Raw genomic sequence first — 8441 nt, forward strand, 5'->3', positions numbered from 1 at the left:
ATGGGTCGGGTGGGAAAATACTAGAGGTCAAAGTTTGGATTGTAGGAGGGAGACAGAAATCACAACGTCCAAACGCTGACCCACCAGTGACCCTGAGGAAGCAGAGGGGTGTGACCAAACCGTCAGTGAGGGATCAGCCTTACACAGAACGGAAACACAGAGAAACTGAGGCGGCATCCAGGCCCAGATAACACATTTCAAGGGCGAGTGATTTTTCTGTGAGCCTGCAAAGCACCTGCCCCACTGGCAAGCTGGGTAGTGAATGGCAGGCGGGGTCCACAGTGCCCCTCTTTGAGGGTGAGCGGCTGGGGCCAGGGCTTTGTGGCCAGCACGTGAAGTCCTGTCCTGCTTAATCATGCCCTGATCAGACATGACACGCAGCTGCTAGAAGAGCAATTATTTGAAAGATACTCTGTCTTGCTTCTGTCTTCTCACTTTAAGTAGCTTCGGGTCTTTTAACCCAGAACAAAACAGAAACTGCTAAGAATTAACCCATTTTGTTAGTTCTGGATGATCTCTTTTTACCTTTGATAGGAAATGTTTCTACAATGTATCAGGTCTCTCTACAATAAAAACACCTACAGAGACTGGAGAAAAAAAAATTACCTTGCTAAAACTAATTTCTAAACTGCATATGTCAGACTAAAGTCCAAAACCAAAAGCCCTTCAATAATGTACCCTAATAAGGTAACTTGCAGCAACAGTTCTTAAACTAATAAGATAACTACTGTTCCAACTGGCAGTTTTTCAAAAAAAAAAAAAAAAAAAAAAAAAAAAAAAAGGATCTTTTTCTAAAATCTAATGCCTCTAAGGTGGGGGGTGGGGGACAACACTAAAGCAGAAATTTTTCCTAGCATAACAAAAATTTCTTTGTCATCAATTCAACAAACAAAAATGCCCCAGCGCAAGTACCTCTTACTATTCTATTCTACCAGCCAGACTCTGGAGTTTTAAGACTCATGTAGATTTGTTGGAAAAGTATGTTAATCCAAAAGGTAAATGAAGTTTTACAGGACTGAAGAGAAAATGGGTAAACTAAAGCCTAAGAAAACGGTACACTTCACCTGCAGCAACAAGACTAACGCAGATGCTTATCTCCAATTATCTTCTCACTTGAACAAACAATACCATCATATTACTCATCATACCCAAATATGACACAGAATTTCCAGTTCCTACAACTATGCTCGGAACACAGTACAAAACAGCAAAACTCAAATCTGTGTTCAACTAAATGAGGCAAAGGTGAACTAGCTCATGTCAAAGTAAATGGCCTTCATTTAATGTGAGGGCAAAGGACAGTAATTACAGTACCACATAATCCAAGCCATTACACAATAGATGGCAGTGCTACTGCAGCTCCATCATGGCATCAACAAAAACACAACCACCAAGAAAGCAATCAGGACTGCATCCCGGCATGGTCACGCACTGCATAATGATGCTTCCATCACTGACCGCACGGACCGGGTCCTCTAAGATTCTAACACTGCATTTTTACTGTACCTATTCTGTTTAGATACACAAATACCACTGGGTCACAACTGCCTACAGTATTCAGTACAGCAACACGCTGCACAGGTTTAGAGCCAAGGAGCAATGGGCTCTACACCGTGGCCTGGGGTGCAGCGGGTTCCGCCACCTAGGTTTGTGTAAGTGCACTCTGTGGTGCTCACACGACAAGATCAGCTCAGGACGCCTTTCTCAGAACGTGTCTGTGTCCTTAAGCAGCACATGACTGTATGTCTCGATTCCGGTATCATGTACTGTACTTTACTATGAAACAGGACAGTGTTTTAGACCTGTAACAGCTGGCCGTAAAGATAAAAAAAATCCACTATGTGTTAGGATATTATCTCCTGTGATGTAATAAAACAAGCAATGTATACAAAGACAGCCAGAAGACTTAGTTCACAGACAAGTTCACAGACCAGGCAGTTTCCAGCTGCCCAGGAGAACAAGTATTAAAGATGGAGACAAAACAGTGCTTTTAGGTCACAGCTATTCCTTTAACCATCAGTGACAACAGCTGCTCCAGAGAGTCCATTCTTATGGAATGCTAGATGACTCTTGGCTGCAACAGGCCCAGAGTTTAGGGCTAAAGGAGAAACCAAAAGAAGCCACTTACACTTTGATAACCTAAGGATGAACTATCCCACATTTCACCTCTGAACTGCAATGATTTTCAACAGCTTATGAAAAGCAACAAAGCAAAAGCTGTTGCTGATCTTTGGACAGAGATTTTCAGCAGGTTTATTCACAGTATTTGTGTCCATCTGAAGTTTCTACAGTACTTATTCTCGGGCACTCACAATGCAAGCCACAGAGAGTTCCAGTACTGTTCCACAGCACATAATCCTAAAGGAAGACCACCATCCCACCACACCCCTGCACCAAAAACTTTAAAAACATCATTTTAATACCCCCTCAAAAAATCAGCCCCATGAAGCAGTTCATTATCCACACCCTGAGGATGCTGAAACAAAAAGGGCAGGGCTCTCACAGCTGGAGCTCAGGCGGGGCCCCACCCCTGCCCACCAGGCCCTGCTCCCCCATACCTGTCGCTGACCAAATACACCAGTCTGGAGGCTCTGTACCAACAGCACCGTGTTCCCTGCCACCTCCAACTGCAGCTCCCCAGGCTAGCTGAGGCCACACCTACAACACAGCTCTACACACGGCATCTAGCAATCCACCAGGTCGAACAGGAGCCCTCAGGACAGCCCTGGACAGACACGTGCGCCAGTGGTCCACAGAGGATGCGCTAAGTGTTAGGCACGGTGCATGGGGGTGAAGACAAAGAGCCTATTAACCATGAAGAAAAAGGTCTACAAGCAAGCACGTGAAGCAACCCCAAGTTCCACTTGCTGAGGAACGCGCGAGCACAGCTTGGCCTCTTCACACAGGGGAACGCCACTCGGCCGTGAAAGAGGAGGAAGTGCTGACACACCCACAGCACGGAGGGGTCCTGAGATCACAACACCCAGTGAAGGCAGCCAGTAACAAAGAGCCACACGGTGTGTGTTCCCCTTACATCCAACATCCAAAAGACACCCACAGAGACAAAAAGGGGTGGTCAAGGGTTGGGGGGCACAGGGAATGGGGAGTGACTAATAGACACTGGGTGTCTTTCTGGGGTGACGGAAACGTTCAGAGGCAGTGGTCGTGCTTGCATAGCTATATGACTATACTAAAAACCACTGACTTCTACACTTTAAGAGGGTTAAGTGTATATAGTATATGAATTCTCTTTCAATAAGGCTGTTATTTTCAAAACAAGAATAAGCATGTGCATATACCACAGCATATTAATTATCACTGACAAAAAGAAAAAACTACAAAGGATTTATTTTAACTATTTCCAAAACTATGGTCTTTTATTCACGTAAAACAGACATTAGAAAGTTTAAGCCAACTATCCCCCACAGCTGGCACCCTGGAACAGGCGACTGCAGGAGCAGCAAGCAGCAGCATTACCGGCCACCAGGCAGAGTACAACTAATTCAGCCTACCATCAGTGTGGCTACCGGGAGTATTTTTCTTTCTGAAAGTAAAATACAGGTATGTCTACTTTATACTCCCCACACTTTTACACCTCTATAAGTCCTCAGAACAGTAAGAATTTTTAAATAAAAATACAGGGTTTGGACAAGGAATTGCAAATAATGACTTTCTGATAATACAGTTAAAATAAACTTAAAAAAAATTTTTTTGAGACAGGTTCTCACTCTGTCACCCAGGTTGGAGTGCAGTGGCACGATCATACCTCACCTACAGCCTCGACCTCCTGGGATCAGGCAATCCTCCCACCTCGGCCTCCCAAGTAGCAGGGACTACAAGTGTGCGCCACAACTCCTGGCTAATTTTTGTATTTGTTGTAGAGGCAGGGTTTCGCTGCGTTGCCCAGGCTGGTGTTGTTGAACTCCTGCGCTCAAGCGATCTGCCCACCTTGGCCTCCCAAACTTCTGGGACTACAGGCGTAAGTCAACTCGCCAGGCCAAGAAATAAAAATTCAAATTGGATAAAGAATTTTAAAAGCAATTGACATTTGTATCTCTAAAAGAAAAATACAAAGTCTCTAAGTTGGAAGAGTTCAACACAAAATACAACAGCTTACAAAAGAATGCAGACAGCTTTAACGGGGCTGCATTTTCAGGATTACCCCAAATGTTAGATTTAGAAACTAAGAACGCAAAATATTTAAATGCTAGATTTCATCTAAGGTGACTGCTCCAAGCAACAAAGGGTTCATCAGCATCAGTATTAGCTTTGAGGCGGCAACAGAAACGAAAGTTAAATGAATGGGGCTGAAATTAGCTTAGCAGTGACACTGGGGATGTAGGGAAAACTAGAAACCATGGGTGTTTTGAAATACGGAAATGACAACCCAAGGTTACTCCTTATAATAATCCTCTCGTTAAGGGTCACAGAATTTTCCAGTTTTCCAAAGATGAAACTAAAAATTGCCAGCTCCAAGTAACTATTCAAAAACCAATTTAGAACACATAAACGTTCATGGCCAAGATGTAAATAATTGCATCTATAAAATACGCCTTACTTTAAGTTAGCATACCTCTGTAAAAATGAATGTTAAAAGCCAGAGAGGCCATAAATACGGAGAAAGCAGCATTTACTGCACCTCTGCTGGAAGCTCACATGTTACCTATGTAATCCTCAAAACAAGCCTGTGAGGTAGGTTACATCCCTTCCACTGCAACAGGGACACCCTGAGAGGCAGAAGGATCCTGGCCAAGGTTGCACGGCTGGTAAATTCAGTGCCCGTGGCCTTGGGGTTGGTGGGAGGGGGGTGTGCAGGGGTGAGCTGAGAGGAATAGATTAGCCCCTTCATCTCATCAAAGGGATTTCTGCTTGACAGAAAGTCTCTCCTATAAAAGATATTTTTGTTCTAGATGTAGCTCACTGCCCAACCAAAGTAATAATCACCACTGTCTGCATAAAGCGATGCACCCGTGCTCACACAGTAAGAATCCCCTTAAAGAGCTGACGTTACTGTAGCAACAGCCATAGAAATTATTAGTGGGTGGACTCTACACAAAGGAGTAACAGCACATGAAAACTGACCATAAATGAGTGGGATTCCATGAATAGGCGACAATTTGCCGGCATGTCAAGGCTTACACAGATTACTAGAAACAACTACATTTCCTAGGACCCTCTGCGCAGCACACAGCCTGGAATCTAGGGTGAGAGCTGAACTTAAAAACTATAGTCTTGGAGATAAATGTCACACACAAAAAAAATCAATTAAAAAAACCAACGTATGTATCACAACTACTTCTTAGAGGAAGACATTAAAAAGAAAAAGCCACAATCTAGGATTGAAAGCTTTAAACACACACACACACACAAACCTAGCAAACCAGACGGTGTTCTCAGCCACTCATAAAAGGAAAGTCTTATCAAAGTTTTAACTTCAAAGAGCTTAAAGACACTGCAAAGAGGCACTCAGCAGGACTGGTCCTGACTGCAACCTATTCCCTCCCCAAAAAAAAATCAGTTTGTAATCTAAATACACATCACACCAGGTCAAAGTAATCTCTTCCGGCAGCAAAATTTTGGCACTGGATTGCAGGGGGCTGTTAAAAATAGCTTGAGCCCCAAACACTTTGCGTTTTCAGTTCTGAAACACTTAGACAAAAGTTCACATCGCTAAGTGGATGGCCAGGATGCCCTTCCGGTTCAATTTGGAGACCGGAGATCTTTAACTTAACCTAACGTTCCTTAAGGCACCGGTGTCCTCCCACTCAAAGTCGGCCTAGGTTTTGTTTCTAAGGGTCGCCAACAGGTTTCACGGGCATTTAAAGCTCTAAGAGTCTTTTTCTGTCCGTTACAGGTAGCCTGGCTCTTAAAAACGATCACACACAACGTTCACAGGCATGTGCACATTCATAAATACACACACGTGTGCACACATACATGCCCACATGCGACACACGCGTACATCATACAGCATGCACGTGTCCATAAATGAGCTCACACGGACAGCCACGTCCCGCGCCCAGACCCCCAGCGACGCAGGCCCCAAGCGGGGCCCCGAACACCTGTGTGGAGGGAGCGGCTCAGCGCCTTGCAATGTTCACCTCACCGGCGGCTTCTGGCATGGCCACGGCTCCTTCCCTTTCTGGTAATAAATACCAGATTTGGGGAAACCAAGGCGCCGCAATCAGTTATCTGTCACCCAAGGGCCCCATTAAGGGGACAAAGGCCCTATCGCGTTTGCAGCCAGCTAAGTGAAAGGAGGGCACCCGGGACTGTGAGTTCTGACTGCGGACGTCTCCCGCACCGCTCCCGCGGATCCTCGGACCCAGGGCCCCTGTAGCCGCTCCTGCCCAAGGGGCGCGAGGCATAGGTCTGGAGGCTTTGGGGCACGCAGAGGGGACTGAGGGTGTGGGTTCAGGGCCGCGGTGCGGTCTTGGGGCTTGAAGTGCAGACTTAGGGTGCGGAGTGGGGGCTTAGGATGTGGGCTTGGGACACGGGATGGGGACTTGAGATGTACGGTGGAGGCTTGGAGAGGTGGGGCACACATTTGGGGTGCGGGGTAGAAGCTTGGGATGGGGCTTGGAACACAGGTTGGGGGCTCGCGGTGCAGGCTGGAGGCCTGGGTGGGGGCTCTCGGTGCAGGTTGGAGGCGTGGGTTGGGGGGGGTTGCGGTGCAGGCTTGGAGGCCTGGGTGGGGGACTCGCGGTGCAGGCTGGAGGCTTGGCGTGCAGAGTTAGGGGCGCAGAGTTGGGTACAGGGCAGAGCTCGGGGCGGGCACGCACCTTGTGACAGGCCGGGCAGGTGGGCAGCGCGCCGCCCGGCCCGGGCGCGCCCTTGCCGCCGTGGCCCCCGCCGCCGTTCAGGCTGCTCTGGATCTGCGTAAGCTCCTGGCGCAGCACCTGCTTCTGGTGGAAGCTGAAGGCCGGGTGGTTGGAGGCCATGGTGAACAGTAGCAAGAACTCATCGCCCGTGCGGCCCTCGTTGAGCTGCAGCCCGTAGTTGTGGATGATGGAGTCGATGTGCGTGAGCGTGCGGTAGAGCACGCCCGCCGCCTCGCGCTGCTCCGAGCCCAGCAGCGCCAGCGACACCAGCAGCTTGCTGCGCACCACCTCGTCCGTCAGGTTGGTGAGGCTGCCTAGGTCGGCCGGGTTGTTGGCCTTGATCTCCGAGTCGCGCAGCGAGTGGTAGTCCTTGCGGGCCAGGTCCTCCAGGCACGAGCCGAGGAAGCGCAGCTCGAGCGGGATGCACAGGTCCAGCAGGCCGCACAGGAACTCCACGCGCTGCGGCGACGGCAGCTCCGAGAACCAGCGGTACACGCCGTCCCTCTGCAACGGGCAGCGCTTCTCCACCATGCTGCCGCCCGCGCCGCGCCGCGACCCGGGGCCGGGGGCCGCGCGGGGGCGGCCGGGGGGCGCCGGGGGCCGCGGCCGGGGCGCGCCGGGGCCGGGGGCGCGCGGGCCGGGGCCGGGGCCGGGCGAGGGCGCGCGGGCGCCGCGGGCCTGGCGGGCGCCGGGGCGGGGGCGGGGACCGGGGCCGGGCAAGGCTCCCGTCAGGGGCCGGCGGGCGGGCGCGCGCGAGGCGCCGGGGGGGCCCGGGGCGGCCGGGGCGGCCGGGGGCGGCGAGCGGCCTCGGGCCCCCCGCTCACGGGGAGGCGCCTTCCCCGCGCCCGTGCCCAGCGGCGGCCGGTGCGCGGCGGCGGCGGCGGCTGCTCCTCGTCGTCGTCGTCGTCGTCGCCCGGGAGGCGGCCGCCCCCATCTCCCCCCGCGCCGCAGGGTCTGTCACTGCGGGCCGCCCCCCGACGGAGCCGCCCCGGCCATGCCGTCGCCGCCGCCCGCGCCTCCGCCCAGGCCGGCCGTTACCCCGGGCCGCGGGCGCGGCGTCGCCGCCTGGGGAGCGCTGGGGGCCGCGGCCGCGGAACGGGCGCTGGCGGGGGAGGGACGCGCGGCGGGCGGCGCGGAGGGATCCGGCCGGGACTTGCCGGCCTTGCTGCTCCCGCGCGGCGGACGGATCCGGGCCCGAGCGCGGCGGCGGCGGCGGCAGCGGCGGCAGCGGAGGCGCCGTCAGAGGAGCGGAGGGATCGTCGCGCTCGCGGCTGACGGGCGGCCGGGACCAGCAGAAGTGGGCGGGGTGGCCGCCTCTCGCGACAGCCCGGGCCGGCCGGGCCCGCCTCCCCCCGCTGATTGGCTCAGGCGGCCCGTTCTCGGCCCGTGATTGTGCCTGGACCCCAATCCCATTCGCCCGTGCCGCGGCCACGCCTCCCCGGGGGTTGTCGATCATGTTGGAGCCACCGCCTCCCGTCCCTCGGCGGCCGTCAGGACGCGATTGGTCCGCGGAGATCGGAGAGGCGGAAAACCCGGGCTGGATTTCTGGTTGCTTTTGTTCCCGCAAATTTGCGTGGAGCATTGTTTTTGGGCGAAAACGGGGCGTTCGGCCTTCCTGCT

At 52.5% G+C, this 8441-nt stretch overlaps 1 protein-coding gene across 3 annotated transcripts in view; it reads right to left on the bottom strand.

The window, feature by feature from the left end:
- The window catches only part of ZCCHC14 (zinc finger CCHC-type containing 14), a 90640-nt gene extending 82520 nt beyond the window's left edge, over positions 1–8120 (bottom strand). For 2 of the 3 annotated variants that reach the window (XR_007721998.1, XM_050773606.1), the window contains exon 1: positions 6783–7366. Coding sequence is in view for 2 of the 3 variants with exons in the window: in XM_050773606.1 (XP_050629563.1) it covers positions 6783–7352 (570 nt within the window). In the remaining variant the exon portion in view is untranslated. Of the gene's footprint in view, positions 1–6782 lie in introns of all 3 variants that reach the window. The other variant, XM_050773607.1, reaches the window with a different exon arrangement.
- Positions 8121–8441: the final 321 nt, after the last annotated feature.

Source organism: Macaca thibetana, chromosome 20 (assembly GCF_024542745.1).
Source record: "Macaca thibetana thibetana isolate TM-01 chromosome 20, ASM2454274v1, whole genome shotgun sequence".
NCBI lineage: Eukaryota > Metazoa > Chordata > Mammalia > Primates > Cercopithecidae > Macaca > Macaca thibetana.